This window comes from Pocillopora damicornis, chromosome 9 (genome assembly GCF_964200805.1).
Source record: "Pocillopora damicornis chromosome 9, jaPocDami1.2, whole genome shotgun sequence".
NCBI lineage: Eukaryota > Metazoa > Cnidaria > Anthozoa > Scleractinia > Pocilloporidae > Pocillopora > Pocillopora damicornis.
Genome location: NC_142678.1, coordinates 7,671,542 through 7,689,532, shown reverse-complemented (window position 1 = coordinate 7,689,532; position 17,991 = coordinate 7,671,542). Strand labels below are relative to the sequence as shown.

At 39.5% G+C, this 17,991-nt stretch overlaps 1 protein-coding gene across 1 annotated transcript in view; it reads right to left on the bottom strand.

The window, feature by feature from the left end:
• Nucleotides 1-5,139: 5,139 nt before the first annotated feature.
• LOC113684572 (uncharacterized) overlaps nucleotides 5,140-17,991 on the bottom strand; it is a 39,253-nt gene continuing 26,401 nt past the window's right edge. Inside the window, exons 24-36 of the mRNA XM_089183317.1 lie at nucleotides 17,021-17,581; nucleotides 15,861-16,430; nucleotides 14,764-15,327; nucleotides 13,635-14,192; nucleotides 13,091-13,345; nucleotides 12,000-12,317; nucleotides 10,900-11,469; nucleotides 9,585-10,151; nucleotides 8,898-9,169; nucleotides 8,097-8,379; nucleotides 6,228-6,571; nucleotides 5,762-6,009; nucleotides 5,140-5,306 (exon numbers count right to left, since the gene is read on the bottom strand). Of these exons, the coding sequence (XP_089039443.1) occupies nucleotides 5,767-6,009; nucleotides 6,228-6,571; nucleotides 8,097-8,379; nucleotides 8,898-9,169; nucleotides 9,585-10,151; nucleotides 10,900-11,469; nucleotides 12,000-12,317; nucleotides 13,091-13,345; nucleotides 13,635-14,192; nucleotides 14,764-15,327; nucleotides 15,861-16,430; nucleotides 17,021-17,581 (5,105 nt within the window). The 3' untranslated portion in view covers nucleotides 5,140-5,306; nucleotides 5,762-5,766. The remainder of the gene's footprint in view (nucleotides 5,307-5,761; nucleotides 6,010-6,227; nucleotides 6,572-8,096; nucleotides 8,380-8,897; nucleotides 9,170-9,584; nucleotides 10,152-10,899; nucleotides 11,470-11,999; nucleotides 12,318-13,090; nucleotides 13,346-13,634; nucleotides 14,193-14,763; nucleotides 15,328-15,860; nucleotides 16,431-17,020; nucleotides 17,582-17,991) is intronic.

Here is a 17,991-nt window from a genome sequence, read left to right as displayed (position 1 = left end):
TTCCTAGAAGTCTTTATTCGTCAATGGATGCTTGTTGTTGTCCAATCACATTAAAAAATTTGTCAACACAATACGTATATTTTCACCGTTCGAAACTTTCTAAAGAGTCGAAGCAAACCAACGTACCAGCATTTCAACTTTAGTTTTTCAGGATGTTGTTTAGTCGCAGCATAAATTTTATTTGTAATGTGCAGTGCTCATTGGGTTCGCAACGCAATTATACAGGAAATCGTTGTTGCATTGAGTTCTCTTTCTCTTCACACAGCCCTTCTGGACTTGGTGATCTTCCTCCTGGTTTCTCAGCAGTTTTCCACGTTGATTATTATAGACAAAAGTGAAGGGTAACTTACTGGGAGGGAAGAATTTTACCTGTGAACGTAAAGGAACTATTTCTTTTATGGCATTGATGAAACATTCCTCGCTGTTCTTTGAAGCTGTTAGCTAGACAATGTTGACACCACAGCTTCTGTCAACGAGAGTAAAGTTGCAACTCTTGGAGCTTAAGTGAATACATTTCTAACGTTTTTTTGATGATCGTTTTGTTAAAGAGTAGATGACGTAAATTAAAGCGATATTTGCGAGATTGTTCCTCTAGAGATTTCATCATAGATATCTATAATGTAAACACAGAGACGAAAACACATTGAGATATTTTTAATTTGACCGAGTGATCTCCAATCAGCTTCATAAAATCCGTTGGAACAATCCAAACAACCATAAACTTAAATTGAGGCCTCTGGAGATTCGTCCTATTTCGAGAGATAATTTGTTTGCCAAAGCTATCAAGAGAACCCATGTCAATATTTCGTTGGCCACAAATCTTGATGACTTATAAGTTTTCGTCCAACACGTAAATGCGGTAATTTGTGGTACAGGAAACCTTTGCTCTGTACTCCTAGAATATTACTTTTCAATTCATCTGGGAAATCAGTGAATACAACTTGTTTACAAAACCATCAACCAAACGTCGACGGTATGCTTGGTTGGTATTGCGTGAACATGGTGGTATTGTGGGGCTTGGATGCATGAATATCATGGTGACCCCATGCAGGAAGGTCGCCCACATTCAGGAGAATACTAGGACCAGTTTTTTCTCATATTTTACACTGTTAAGTTTGAGTTTCTTTCTGTTTATCTCCGATACATTAGTGACTGACTACCTGATAGCTCATTAACAAATTGTCGATAAAACCTACGTTTCGTTGAGGTATTTTAATCACGGAATCCGATATGATAAGGGTTGTTAATTTTAGTAGAAGCTTTAGGGTTGCATGTTAGGAATGTGCCAAATATTTAGAAACTTGTTCAAAAGATATTTCTGAGTTTAGCTTGAATTTACCGGTAAGCTTTCTGCAACGTCTGTGCCCTCATGCTATTTAACATGGGAAAGAGAGCGTGTAGGAATTGAATGAAAGCCCGACTCCCTCGTTCCAACCTTCCAAACATGAAAGATCCCGACGAAAGATACCGACGATGTTCAATTATGCATTCCTTCCTTCCTTTTACAAAGACAGAATGTACAGAATTTACTTATAGCTTGTTTGGGCTCACTTGCTAGTCGCTAAATTTTTTTTCATGAAAACGTTAAAGAGTGAAATGACAAGTGGATGAGTCTGTGAAGCTCACTGAATTGAATGATAGATTTATCACCAGAACAACTCATTATATCTAATTCTGACGCTTTTTGAAAATTCTACGTAGGGATTGGCCTACGACACCTTTGGAGATTTGCCCTGGAGAGTGTTTTCTCCAAGTTCCACGGTGAAAAGTGGGCCGTACTCGCCGTGGAAAACTGATGACATAAATTTAACCGCATATCTATCGGATAATAAAATGAACTTGTCTGCTTAACTTTGTTCAAGTTGCGACCTCAGTACATTATCGTAACTTATGAACATAACATATCCTTGGTTTGCATCTCTGTCGCAGCGGTAATTATGTATATACCTTATTCACGTTTTTTATTCATCACGTCATTCGAACTTTCTCGCATTCATCAATTGATCCTTCACATGCACATGATACTCTCCGACGGAATTCATGACCAAAAAAATTATCGTTGATGGTAATTTAATTAGATCGCGACTCGTAATGAGGCTGCATCTTAAAGATTAAGTCCCAATGACTTCCGAAACGAAAATAAGAAACAAAACGTTAGCCCGAGACAAACACACACAAAAAAAAAACCACGTGTCTGGTGAATAAATGGTCCCAAGTTATGCTCGTTTTTTTAAGCGGAAGATGTATGATGTAAGAGAGCCCGTAATATCTTTCTTGCATGTATCCCATAACAACGAAGTTGTCATAACATGCTTCCCCTATCAGATTTCACATTATAGAATTAAAAGTCAACCCAGCTTAAATGAAAATATCAAATATATTTAATTATTTGTTCGTTTTTCTAATTGTGACCGTTTACATCATTCGACTCGACTAAGGTTTCCAACGAAGCCCTATACTCAGGTTTTACAAACCTGAGTCAGGTCCACGTGGTCAAATAGACTCTTCAGAACTCATATTAGCTGCATTCAAATTTGGGAAACTAGCTCCATTGTTTGCCTAGTCGTTAATACAATATTATTCCCAACATGGGGGAAAATCATTGCCACTAATCGAATTCCAAAGCCGCCAACAACAACTAAAAAGATATTCTTGGCAGTCTGGCGAGGTCGTAGGTATGTCTCGTCTAAGCCACCAAGTACATGCTACTATCTCTAGAACACGCCATAATTGTTGATTATTGGATACTCTTTCGGCAAACATGTGTGGGCACCGGGCCGAATGACATAGGATGATTTTAAAAACTTCGTTAACAAACGCTAATCTCAAAGCTTTTACGAGACTCTCGAAACTGAACAACAAGGTAATATTCTTTGAATTAAACAATTAATATTCGATTGCCAAAGCTGAAAAAAGAGCATAACAGCAAGGTCGGCGAAGAATGAAAACGTGAACACTCACATGGGAGTTATTTTACAAGAATTTAGCCCTGAAAAAAAGCCAAGGGCTACCCACTAGTGAGAAAAAATGACTGCATGTGTGGTCTTGTAGGCCTTGGAATCTTCAAGAATACAAAACAATCAAGTAGACTTGAACAACTCAAAATCTCTGACTAAGTATTCAAACACCACTACTTCGAGAAACGATATGAAAGCTTCCGTAATCCGACACAAAAACAGAACATTCAAAATTTTGGACTTAAGTCTTATAAGAACTTGACTTCATGCAAACTTAGACTTAAGCTTACTTCCCACCTTCGCGGAGGTCCTTCGGGAAAACATTCCTAAGCGCGCTAGTTCCACTAAAATCCTTGCAAACTGTACATCAGACGAAAGCTTACTTACTGCAGATTACCATAAAAATATACTTTAAGCGACTTTTCTTTTATGGAAGTGTCAGGAGCCGGTAAGGCGTGAAACGACCGAAAGTTCTGCTATTGAAGTTATTGGGTATCGAACGCCGTAGCACGAGCAAAATGGCTTCACTGTCTTCCTCACAAGACATCAAGGCGTATTGCGTAAATGGACACCACAGGACAAATATTTCAAATATCATAATTTCCCGACATGTGTTTGTTTGTCATTATTCCTTGAATGTTTTGGCGAAATCTGACGAAAATCGGTGAAATCTATATACCCTATAAATCCGTTCAAAGTGGTTGTATTCCTCCCAAAATCAAATGAGAGATTTTAGCTTATAAACGGTTCGCAAACAACTCGCGCCACGCCTGGAGATTAACCGCAAACCAATGGGACACGGGGAACTCCTGGCGTAAATGACGATGGATTAAGATTTCCCGGGAAAAGTGACCCATTGCAGACATGTTTTTCTGAATCTCGATCGCTTAGTAAGGCGTTGAGAAGGACGACTTGAATCGACAACCAGCTATCATAATTACGATTCGAGATGATTTTTAAAGTTTTTGTATCAAGGCTGGTACTTGCATAAAGAAAAGGAAACCTCGTTTTTAACATTATGGTTGGCAAATTTTGGTTTGACGGCGACCTTTATGTTCGAAATCTGGACGCCAGCGTGTAGCTCCGCCAGTACTAGTCGCTTTCACATTTTCCATTTTCTTGATAGAATGGTACTTTTTCTTTGGGCCTTTTTTCCCCCTTTTTTTACCAAGGAATTTCTTCCGTCTCTGGTTTTTCCATAAACAAAGGTCTTTCCAGAAGCAAAGAGCTTCCACGTGTGAATTAAGTAAAGTGCGCGGTGTAAACAAAATATGGAAATAACATGAAAAAACGAGTCCCAGCATGAGCGGCTGCCGCGGAAATTCCCTTAGGGATTTCGCGCAGGTCCGAGATTATGACACCTTACTGATTTGTTAACTTTTACTTGAAAATATGTTTTTCTAAATATCTTGAGTGTTTTTAAAGATTTCAAATTTTTTTTTAATAGAAACGTTAGGTTGAATGTTTGAATTCAGGTTAGCTAAGTAAAAGAAAAATCGATTTCCGGCCTCTGAAGGTGGGAAGTAACCTAAATCAAGAGGGAAACCTTGGAACCCTAACTATATGGAAACAATAGCCCGCACAATCAGGTAGTGTTAAGCCTTAATCAGCCGTACTCCTTATTGACTAAAACGAAAAAGTACACAAAGAGACAATCGGACGAAAGAGTTCACTTATGGTCAAAGCATATTTCCCGAAATTTAGTGTAAATCTGAAGAACATATCCACGAATTTATATGGAAAAAAAATTAAAAATAAATATGAAATAGTTATTTTTCGAGCCGAGTCACGGTTAAACTTTTAGGCTTTTCGCTATGGATTCTAACTTGGCCAAGCAAAGGAAGATTTACTTGAGGAGACTGGAAAGGAATTGTGCTCAAACAGAGACAGAGGCCTCAGCCTATTGGAAATAAACGATCTGTCTCCATCCCAGTAAATTAGAACTGAATTTGTTTCTGTAGTTAAGAGTTTAATATAGTATTGTCAGCTAAGTTGATAACGCAAATTGGCTACTGTAAAGGGTTGTAAAGCTGGCGTTTCGGACGTTAGCCCCTCTTCTTTCGCTCTGACGAAGGGCTAACGCTCGAAACTTCAGCTTCGAAACTCTTTTTTGGTGGCCAATTGACGTTATTAACTCAGTTGATAATGCTAAATTACCCTATTATACTCTCCAGCACCACAGTTTCTTTGGAAACTTAATCCCTTTATTCATCTGTAGTTAAGACATAACCTTCTAAAAAAGTCATGCAAAGCATGTAGCAGGCGGATTACAAAGTTTAGGTTCTTCTTATATTTAAACTGTAAATATTGCCCTCCAGACTCTCTCATCCAGCTTCTTCTTCAAACATCCTGAAAAATGTTAAGCAAAAACCTTGATTAAACCGCATTGTAATATGAAGATCATTATGATTTCTAAAAAAAGAACCAAGAAACAGCTGGTAAAAGACTATGTGCGCATTGTCGAAATGCTCTCAAACTTAATGATGTCTGAGGAAATGTCTGGAACCTCAGGAAATTGATTATAAGGATTCTTTGCTGAAAGCCTCTCCGCCCCGACAAGATCTAATTCGTGAACTTGAGGCAATTAATACTTGTTTATTATTTGTTCTGAAAACCTCATCTTTGTTGTTAAGATTCATTTAATGTTTTCAGACACAAGACGGGCTCTAAGCGGTTGTGAATGCAGAAAAGTTAATGACGGTAACAGCAGGTAAGATCATGGCACGTTAACGACGCAGTTATACTACTATGCTGCTGGCTGGCTTGAGAAGGAAGTTTGGATCTTTACCAGCTGAGTTACTTACTTGTTTTAGACTTCGCAAGCTTTTGATACGAGCTCCATTTGAAGTCTATCAATGTCGTTTATCTCTTGATCCAAAAGAATACGGTCTTTGCTTCCAGTGATTTCTTTTAAATTCTCAACGTCGACACTGTCTCCAAAACCAACACCTACGATTCTCACCCGTTGAGCCTGCAGAGGTTTTACAGCGGTAGCTAACGGATAATATCCGGGATCTTCAGACTGACGTCCATCCGAGACCAAAATTAAGACCTAGGTGATATAATGATAGCATTGGCATAAGCATGAATACTATCATACCATTTGCAACTACCGTACAAAATCGAATCAACGGTATAAGAATTATTAAAGATGGGTGGAAACATTAATTAAGACACGTTCTAACAAAAAAGACCTGAAACAATTACCCAAGTCACAACTGATGTGTCAAAAAAGTTATTTTAAAGACTTTCTTTACTTTTCTTACTTACCCTTGGAACTCCACTCCGTCTATTGGTAAAGAAATCTTGTGATGCTGCCCTTAAAGCCAGGTCTATTCTTGATCTTCCATCTTGGAATGTTGCTTGAGCCACATTTGCTTGAAATTGTTCGATCGTTTTACTTTCGTAGTCAGCAAAGTCGACGAATAGCTTTGGCGTATCACTGAACACCAGGAGACCAAGTCTCGTGTTAGGAGATGTGGCTGCAAAACGTCTGGAAACCAGCTTTACGAAATTCTTCTCTCTCGAAAACGGGTCCATCCCCACACTGCCAGATGCATCAATTACAAATCCCACATCAAGGGTCTCGTGACATGGATCTGTTATTGTCGTTTCTTTGAAGAAATTAAAAAAAAAAACGTGAACTCAGTTTCCAAAGTGATTCATGTAAAGGTAAACGTATTTAAAATTTCTATTAAAAGGCCCCTTGTTACTTCCTTTCTCGTATTCTTTTATAAAGAGGGTACGTTGAGTCAAGTAGATCGGGCTCGTGGCAGGAAGCAGGTCGGGGGGGTGGCAGACTAATGCCTTAAGCGCTGTTTACACACGCTACAAAGGATAGGCCTGCAATCAGGAAGGAATTTTAAGTAGCGTCTTTGTATTAGCAGCGGAGTCGTTAGCCGTCAGAGTCCACGGGTCAATTGCAAGGAAGATCCCTTATCTTTCCCTGAGGCGCAAAAAAAAATGGTCAAAACCAGCCAAGTCCTTTTTAAGATTTACAATGCTTTTATATATTCCTAACCGTAAGACAGAATCCCTGCGTAATATGGGCAAAAATTCTCAGCTGAATTAACGTCATTTTCAGTTAATTTTTTTCTAAAGTGCGTTGACAGGTAAATCTTTCAGGTTTTCCATAAGACTCAGTCACTCCAGTCACTCGAATTAAGCATGAGGTCCAGTGGTCGGTAGATTTACCAGTAAAGGGGATAAGTTGCTAAAGAAACTGAAGGGGGGGGGGGGGGTGGGGTGTTATAAGATAATCGGTTTTACCAACTGAGTTGATAATGTAAATTGAAATTTTCTGAAGCTGACGTTTCGAATGTTAGCCCATGGCTTTGTCAGAGTGAAGGGCTTACGCTCGAAACGGCAGCTTAGGAAATTTTAAGGTGCCAATTTATATTATTGATTCAGTTGATAAGTAGAGAATAATACATGAGCGTATGTCGATATGCAATTTCTCTCCGAGTTGAACACGAGAAGAGAAATTTCATGTCTACAAGCAACCATGAATTATTTTGTTTATCAAATAAACACAATAGCCCTTTACTGACAAGAAAAGTCGACTTTATCAGCGAATAAAGGCCCAAGAAGAAAAATGCGTTGAGTCACTTCAAAAAAAAACCATGGGCGTAATTTTCCACATACAAAATTATCAGTTATTGGTTTGGTCCTCACTGACAGAAGAAATCTTCCAGGTACACTGCCAAAATCGGCGTGTGGCAAATTCTCAGCCGCGAGAAATGCCATCAACAAAGCCACTCAATACGTAACGTTCGGTTTTTCTTTTCCTATTTCGGTTTTCTTCTCGTTCTAGGAAATTTTAAACGTCCCAGTGTGTAAGCGGAACGGATTTTTGATATTTTAGGAGCCATTATCCGAGAAAATTTCGACAAACAACCATGGATTTAGAACAGTGAGGGTTTTGCCGTTCATTCATCAACCTGATTGATTGGCGCGAAAGGCAAGTGACGTGTCAGCAGCTAATTGGCGATATCAAACACACGTGATAAAATATCGTATTTTTTTACTTGTGTTATTACGGCTTTTCTCTAGGCTGGAAATCCTTGAATAACAGCGTAGTTCATAGCTTAAAACCAAGTATCTCGATATACAATTTAATGGGCATAGCTTTTGTCTTACCTATGCGATATGCAATGAACTCCATCTGGCGTAACAGTTCGGTAAAACGCGGCACCTGTATAATATATCGGGAGGTCTGTACCATGGTGTAGAGTTCTTGCCTGTTCAGCTTTTCTCCAATTCCAACAACATAGATAGTGACCCCAAGGGCTTGAAGAGGCTTGACTGCATCACGTAATAATAATGAGCCTGAAGAGTACTGTTGACCCTCTAGAATGACGACAACGAACTTAGGTATTTCCTGAGGCGATTTCTGAAGAGTTTCCCCGGCTAATGTTAGCGCCTTTTAAGAAAGAAAAATGTGAAAGTTGTGTTATTTTCAGCACGGATTGCACACTAGAATAGTCACAGGTTTCCTTGACCTAAGCGTCATTTTAAATGACGGGTAGCAGACTGCAAATTTAAGGCTTTGTCTGAGGTTCATTTACACGCTCTCGGGTTGCCAAGGAAACCACTTCCACCCGAGTTGCCCTGTCGAGCTTATTCATTTTTTTTTTGGTTTAAATTGGAGCTACAAACTTGTTGAGTGATACATCCCTCCACGGCAGGTAGGGTAGCCCTGTCAGGTGGAATAACTTTCCCTAGATGAATTTTGGTTCGAACACTGGAGACGCGATTTTAATCCCTGCCAGGCCATGGGTCCGCCATTTTTTGTCTGTTAAATAACCTGGAGTAAATAGCTTTCCAATTTAGTTTCCCATTATTTTTCCAAAACCTCCCACGATTCCGAGTATTTCATTTCTACTTCAATTCACTTTCTCAATTATACAATATAATTCCTACTGGTACTTAGTTATTTACCTTATGGAGTTGACGGCCTCCACTTTCATGAGCGAGATTATCCAATAAATTGTACAATTCCGGAAGGGTACTGTAATCATTTAGGCCTATACTCAGCTTGGGTTCATCACCATATAGAATGACACCAGCACGTGTTCCGGTTGGGGACACCTGAAGACGTTTAGCTATTGACTTGACGAAATTGATCTGGCTTTCAAACTCGCCTCTAGTGCGAAAGAGTGATGACTCGAGAAGGAAAACGCCATGTTGAAGTTGGTGATGCGATAGCACAACTGTCAAAACATGGCAATATAAAAGGATAAAGAAAACCATACCCTTGGCGATCAAGAAATAAAATTTTCCCTTTATATACAGATAAAATAAAGAAAAAACTTCTAAACCTTTTGCTAGGGGTCGTACTCCGGCCGTACTTCGGCGAAAGCAATCCGTCCCAAACAGAGCAAGATTATCATAAATAGAACAATTTTTTCCTCCTTTATTGAGGCGTGTTGACGTAAGATTCATCTTGCCGTAGTTTTCACGGCCACATGACCATCGAAATGAAATCTCGATAATGAATGTAAGCCGTGACAACAGTTACTATACCTCGGCTACATTTTTCTAGTTCTTTTATAAGGAGTAATAAAATAGAGCCTTCATAAACATTTTGAAACCACAATAGCCCAAAAGTCTCAATGGTAAACCTACCGTTCATTGTGCGTTTGAAAACAATAGGAGCTTGAAGAATCAAAGCATCGAACGTCCTCGAGTAAAACAAATCATCAGGACTTAACGTCAATTTTCTTAGTTCTTGCATTGAGACATTTCCTCCAGCTCCGATGACATTGATGTGCACCCCTAGTTGACGCAGCGCTTCAACGGACCCCTCCTTTGGGTCGTAACCAAGAGGCTGCTGGCCATCTGTTAGTAATACCAGGATTTTATCAGCTTTTGGTCGCGTCTTAGATAGATCTAGAACTCTTGCTGCAAATACCAACGCGTTGTTCAGACTTTTCTGTCCTCCCTGATAAGGAACACGGTTAACTCCTTCTGAAAACGATAATATGTTGCCATAATCTTCAAATCGAATGCTGAGAATCGGAGTGTTACCGAAAGTTATAACGCCAACGCGTGACTTCTCAGGAGAGACATCAAACTTGCGAGCGAATGCCTTGACAAATTCAAGTTCTTGTAGGAACTTTCTCTTGCTTATGGTCTGGGAGGAGTCTACCAGGAACAGAATATCAGCTTTAAAGTCTCTCGGAACTGTTACACCTGTAAATAGAAGCAAGTACATCTTTGATTTCTGGATGAACTGTAAATGTTCCCTGACACTCAAGTGAGTGCGTCAACCTCATAGTATTTCATATATATTTAGTAGATACTAAAACAGTGGATAGCCTTGAAGGCACACTTTAACTGGCTGCTCAAACCACGAATCTCTTTTGCTATTCACCTCCGAGAAACTCGCGCGGGATTTGCACCCGTAAATATTGCAATCGTTTCAGAAATAGATTAATTAAAAATTTTCTATGAGCTATATTATCTCACCGTTTTAGTATATACTAAAACAAATATTGACCTTAGCGTCGGTGGCTAACGGTGAATATTTACCTCTGGCCATTTCCACTTCGGTAAATAGTTGTGAAATATCTAATGAAGGCTAGGTTAAAAAACGTTTAAAAGGTAAAAGTGCAGTTGAAAAATGAGGTAGCATTCTTAACCAATTTTCTGTCGTGAAACTACGATGAGGCAAAAGACTTAGAAGCAACGTGACTGCTTTCAGGATACAATAAGGGCGGCGAAACTCTTACTTGCAGATCGCACTGATACTTCCGTGTTATCCACGAAACCCTGAAGCGGTGAGCAGGAGTACTGTTAAAATGGCTACGACTTACGTTCAGATTTTCGGGGTTTTATCAGTTGTTAGTTGTTCAATTATTTGCGCAATCCTGCGCTAAGAGCACTTAAAATCATCACAATAGTATATAGATTATGCCTACATGTTTTAGTCCATGTATACCTGTTTGGGAAGCCATGTTAATCACAAACAAGGGAACTTCTTCTTTCATTTTCTCTGAGGGAAACCTAAAGACATCTCTACTGCGTTCCACCATGGAAAATAATTCCATCTCCTCGGGACGAGAGCCAATGCCCACAACAAACATACGTGCGGTGGAGTCAAGTATTGGTTGCGCCGCCCTGTCGAGTGGAGTAGAAACTGCTGTCGATGCTTGACGCCCAGCCGTCAGAAATATAACATAGATCGGGACGTCTGATCGAGCTGTTTCTCGAAGTTTGTTGGCTTCTTTAAGGGCTGCATCCATTCGCCTGATACCACCAATGTACCGAATGCTATCAATGTCTCTAACCAGATCGAGAAGGTTATCAAAGGTGCTGAAAGTAATAACAGATGAAGCTCTAAAGCTGTAACTAACCACCGCCACCCTGGTTTTGTTCGATGCGATAAGGAATTTTCCAACGATTGACTTGATGAAGTCTTTCTGTTCTTTGAAAACTTTAGTGCTCACATCGTTGGACGAGTCCAAAAGAAATATGAGATCTGCCTTGTATATGAGTGGTGATTCTTTTTCTACGAGGAAGGAAATAAGCATTTTATTATATGAAAACTAAGTATTAAAAATTCGGAAACTTTTGTTTTAGCCTGAAAAGAAGTATAACTGCATACATTAGAAGGGCGCGCACTGGAAAAGTACCAACAAGGTTCTACAAAAAAAGGAAAACTCTCTTTTTTCCGAGTCAAAAACTCATATTTCATCCAGAACCCTGATTGATTTTCACATCTTTTCTATTTCAAGGTGAAATCTACAACTTCAATCAACATTTCGGAAAATGCAAAAGAGCCTTGTGAGTGCAGGGCCGGAAGGCTCACGGCTCACATCAAAAAATCCAGCCCTATACACGTCAGCTGTCACCAGGGCATTCAGTGGGATTGCGTGCGCGGGGCCGTACGAACATTAATACATATATGTACCTAGAAACAGAAACTGAATAAATTTCCCACCAATTCGAGATCAGTGGACGAAGAACCAATCTATGGAGCTACTCGACCTCATAAAATAATTCGATATTCGATAAAGTTCATTTAAACTGTCCTCATACCGTTGTTGACCTGCTGTCTCAGTTGCCTTAACCACAAATGCAGGTTAACGATGACCCTGTCTGGGGTTGGAATGATCTTGACAGGATTGTTCGTGACGGGGACAAGCTCTCGGAGATCGGGCTGTTTACCGATGCCAATCACAAATATGTTAGCGTTAGCTTCGCGTAATGGTTTGGATGCCTCATCTAAAGGTGTCATGCCAACCACTTGAGCCTGTAGTCCGGTAGTGATCAGAATGACAATCTTCGCGGCGTTTGGTCTCGATTGCGACAGCTGTAGGGCAGCGGCTGCAAGAGCAAAGTCCATTCGCCTTGTGCCTAAAAAAAAAAGGAATAAACAAACAAAGACAACAATCAAGTAAAAGAAGTTCCAATTTAAACAGAATTGTGATAACGTGAGTTTAAATTTTTGCAAAAAGGTGAAAGAACGCGATACAAAATGTAGACTTAGAGAATGTATTAAACGGTATTCGGCTTAGCAATTTGTGAGTTAGTTAGTCATCCAGAAATTCAATCCTAACCAGTAACTAGGTTTCATAGTTAGTGAATCAGTCAGTTATTGAACAGGTTAGTCAGTCAGTTAGTTAGTAAGTCAGTCAGTTAGTCAGTTAGTCAATGAGTCAATCGGTTCGGTCGTCAATCAGTCCGTCATTTAATCTATCAGTCAGTGCATAAATCAGCCAGTCAAATGGTCCATATGGATAAAGAGAGAAAGTTTCTAAAGAAACTGTGGTGCGGCGTCGGTTGGGGTTTAACAGGAAATTTGGTTGATTACCTGAGTTGTAATGTAAATTGGTCATCGTAGAGAACTTTTGAAGCTGACGTTTCGAGCGTTAGCCCTTCGTTGGAGCAAATAGATGAAGGGCTTAGCAAGTATTAACGGTGGCCAATTTACAATATCAACTCAGTCCATAAAACCAAATTAAACAGCCAGTCAGTCATTCCGTCAGTCGATGTGCAAGTCAGTCCGTATGTCAGGCAGCTCATGAGTCAGTTCATCAGACTTTCATTCACGCGTCCTATCATTTAAGATGTTTATTACCACCCATTGTTATTTCGTTTATAAATTTCATGCACATGGCAATACATACCTCTGAGATATGGCGCCCTGTCAACGTCTATTTCAAATCTCTGCAAGTTAGTATAAGAATTCAGACTTGCTAACACAGTTGTAGAAGAACTGTATATGACCAAGCTTGCACGCAGTTTAGCAGGTGAACTTCCAATACTCCTTGCTATTGATTTGATGAGGTCCTTCTGACTTTGAAAATATCTTGTGTTCTCCGCCGTGGAGGCGTCCATCAGAAATACAACGTCAGCATTCAAATGCATTCGGCTACTGGCACCTTCAAGAAGAAAAAGCCTTGTTTTTAGCATGACGGTGTGTTATGGGATCGCTTAAAACCTCTTTAGCAATTAAGGCTTCAACACTTCTAAAAACTCTGAGCGCGGTATACTGTCAAAAGTATTCATAGCAAAGACGCATTAAATGATGAAGTTACCAACTTTATGTGGTACCTTTTGGATACATTGCTTCCCAAAAATAAGTAGTAACGTACACGAATGTCAATCGAAATATCACTTTGTGCTAAACTAAACACATCCTCTTCAAACTTTAAGAAAATTATAACTCACCCTGTTCCACCCCTTGTGTCACTTTTGGCAAAACATAGTTCAGTGATCCAAAAGAGGACGCCTGGGACACTTGTGATGGGTGATCCACAAGCGCTTCATAATACTTCTTGTCGAGATCATTGGCAATGGAAACAATATAAAACATGGCGCCTATTGAGTGCAGGGGTATTGCAGCCTCAGAGAAAGATAGAGCATTCGCGGGTTGTGGACCACTTGTCAAAAGAACAACCAATTTGGGGACGGAGGGAGGTGAGTTTTCAACAACCTCTGCTGCAGCTTCGAGGGCCTTATCTATCCTACGGTTTCCGCCTATGGATGATATGCGGTCTACTAACGATTCAAATACTTGTGTACTTTCATAACTGTTAAAATCAATTTCACGAGAAGTAGTGGTACCAAATGTGATCACAGAAGCTCGCGATTTCCCTGGTGAGACATTAAGGCACTTAGCCAGTAACTTGACAAATGCCTTTTCCTTGTCTAAGCTCAGATCGTCGACTTCAGTTGATGTGTCCATGAGGAAAACGACGTCTAAGATGTAATCTGGTCTCAAACAAACTGAAACGAAATGGAGAAGAAGGAGACATAACGAATTTGAATTGTCACTATTTGAAATACGAGACCTACCAATAGTTTGGCGCTATACCTCAGCGTTGTGATACCATGCTCATAAATACTAATTCAACTTCTCTTTTTTAATTGTCCTGAGAAGGAAGGGAGTGTTCACCATATTTTATGGCAAACGGTAAAAGATTTGGGATGGCGTATCCATATTAAAAAAGAATAATGAGATTGATAGAAGAAATTGATTGTTACGCTTTCCAACAAGTGTAATAACTCATAATAACACGTAATAACACGAATTTATCCCAATTGCAATGGAACAGAAGGAAAATACACTCGAATAGGAGCTCTATGAAACTGAAAGATTTAAATGAATTTCTATCGAACAATGACAAGGTTTTATTTAGATTACACCGTAGAAAATGGAATATATTTACGTTTTTAAATTATCTTTTGGATAGTTGATTTTGTCTCAGTACCACTTATGATGGTGGAAAAAGTGTATCGAAACGTATACAGAAACTACCACTTGCGTTTTATCATTAATGTTTTGCCTCTTATTTACCTGCTTTCTCACTTATGTGACTTGCAATCTTTGATATCTGAGAATTTAACTCCTTAAATGAATGTAATGAAACCAAATCTTCTGGAGAAGCGACAAGTGGTCTCAATTCCTGCGCATCTGATTTCTTTCCAATACTAATGACATACGTTTTGACACCGTTTTCGCGAAGCGGTCCCACCACTTCGTCAAGAGGCTTTCCGCTACTTGCTTGTCTTCCACCAGTGAGGAATATCACAAACTTGGACGATCCGGCTCTTGCTTCGTTCAGAATTTGTGTCGATTTTTCCAGGGCTCTGTCAATCCTTCTTTCTCCGCCAACGTACGTAGCATTGTCAACCAACTTGTCAAAGTCAGAAAGGCTTTTAAGGCCAATGAAACGGGAGTTTAGTGACCCCAAATCACCGTAGGAAATCAAGGCCGCACGAGATGTATCCAACGACACGTTCAGGCTTCGAATAAGAGACTTGATGAAGTCTTTCTCAGATTTGTACTCCTCTTGATTGACTTCGTAAGAAGAATCCATGATGAATAGGATATCGGCATCCATTTTTGGTGTCTTGGGCTCTGAAACAGTTTTCCATTAAAAGGGAGAGTACATGAACATCGGTTATAAACAACAAAGAAAATAATTCATGATTATAAGTATCGCTAATTTTCGAAGAAGAATGAGATTTTTAAACAGAGGAAGACAAATCACACGTGGAAAAATGATTGAACAGTTGCTCATATTTGTCAAGTTTTCCGCAAAAGCAATTTGCCATACGAAGTTAAAATTTATTCTTCATCTTCGATTGGAGCGGTTTTGGCGCAACTCTCAAAGGTTTGTTCTATTTGATTGATTGGCAATGCTGGAACATATAGCCTGTTATTATCATAATTTTTTACATGAAAATAATTATTTCAGTTAATTAAATGAAGGAAGAAAGGTCGCTATCTTCGAAAGCTACGTGTGGATCTCCGAAGATGGGTAATAAAAAAGTAAACCTGCAAAAAATAAATACACCGGTTTGACATCGCTACACGGTTGACTTGTAAGCCATTATCTGTAATGATAGCAAATGGTGCATAAAAAGTAAGACAATCTACACTATACGTACCATCGGGACCGTTAATGATGCGCTTTGAAATTTCGCTGACGTATCGGACAAGATCATAAGCTTGCGGCACTGGGCGAACATCTTTCGGGTGTTTCACAGTTGGAAGAAGTTCTTGAACATCGTATCTGTTGCCGAATGCCAAGACTATAACAGTTGCTTCCATTTTGAACAAAGGTTGAACTGAACGTGCAAGAGAGTTGGGGTCAGCCTCCCTAGAGTTGCTACCGCCGGTCAGAAGAACTACTGTTTTCTTTGATGCTGGGTTTCTTGATGACAAAATCATCGACGCCGCCTCAAATGCTCTATCCATTCTTCTCGCTCCAGCTTGATAGACACTGGCGTCGATGGCAGTGTAGAAATCCCTAAGAGAGTCATAACTGTCAAAACGCACTACTTGCGAATATTTGTTTCCGTAGCTGACAACAGCCTTTTGAAATTCAGATGCAGTTACACTCAGTTCCCTGGCTAAAGATTTCACAAAGAGGATCTCTTGGTAGAAATCGGATCTGCTAACATCAGATGTGTCCATTAGAAACACAACGTCGTGTGTAGGCCCAGGGTACGGATTTTCTGAAACATGCACGTAAATTAAAAGACATCAATCTGTGCATTAAATTTCAATAACTTAGTGCCTATGATTATATCAAAATGGAGCAGAGAATTGTTAAGCCGAATTTTCTAGCGATCTAGAGTTGTTTTCCCTTGATAGGACACGACTGACAAAAATGATTTACGTAAACAGAGTAACAAAGACAAAAAAAAAATTCATTTAAAGGATGCTGACAGCTGCTGAAAAATTACAAGCCAACAGAAGTTTTCACTCTGCAAATGAATCATTAACTTACGTAACCAAACAACCGAATACACAACTTCATGATATGAACAAGAATCACCAACCAAAATTGAGAAAAGTTACTCTCCTCAATCGTAACATTCGGCCAGCAAACCGGCAGCTCTTCACTTGACGCTGATTATGTCCAGCGTTATGGTGGTCAATACGTTTGTCACTTGCACTTCATCGAGGCCAAAACCAAAACAAACACCGTTAAATGATATAAAATACTAAAGAGAGGTCGCTTGCAGAAGTGCAGCCGTCGTGTACTTTTCAGATATTTTTGTTTCTTTATGTTAAGTAGTGAAGAAACTCAGCAATTAAATACCTTTACGTATGTGATCAACGATACTTGGCACTATACGTTCCATGAAATTAAATGGCACACGAAACATATCCTCCAGTTTTGTCACTAACGGACGAAGCTCTGGCGTGCTGGGGTCATTTCCAAGTGCGACCACGTACATGTGGGATTTCATGTCTCGTATTGGTCGGATAGCCACATCGAGAGGGGTAACATCAGATTCTTTAGCCTGTTGCCCAGCCGTTAGAAGTACAAGAATTTTCTTGGACGATTGATCAATTCCTCTCAGGATGACAGCAGCCTCGCCGAGGGCTTGGTCGATTCGTCTGCTTCCTCGAACAGGAATAATCCCATCAATACCACTTTTAAAGCCTCGAATATTCGTGTAATCATCAAACGTAATTATTCCTGAAGGGACACTTCCGTAGTTGATGACGGCAGCCTTGGTTTTATCAGAGCTTCCAACTTGCAAATATTCTGCCAAAGACTTAATGAAGTTCTTTTGTCTTTGGAACTGTTCTCGCTGCACGGTAGATGAAGAGTCCATGAGGAAGATAATGTATTCGTCTTGTATTATGGGAGGCGCTAATAATGATACAAATGAAAGATCTGTGTCAAAACTGTATTAAATAAACTTAATGTCTAAAATACACCGTGTGCGAATTAGAAGTAAGTAACATCTCTGTATTCTGTGAAATCCCAAAATTCCCAATCGAAAATTGCATACAATTTAATAAGTTACGATGTTTAAGCTCGTTAATAGGACAAGCGACTATACATAGTTGTTTCATCCTTTGATAAGCGTTTGTTTTTCTTAGTGATTTTCGGTCATAATTATGATCTGACACCCTTATGACCCCCTATTGGATTGAGAAAAATTACGATTTAAAAAAAAAATCCCGCTCAGACAGTACTGTCGATCATTTCTACGCAGTCGTTTGCAGGTCACTCGGTAGGTTCTCGACCAGAAAAAAAAAAGGAAATGTATGCTTTGA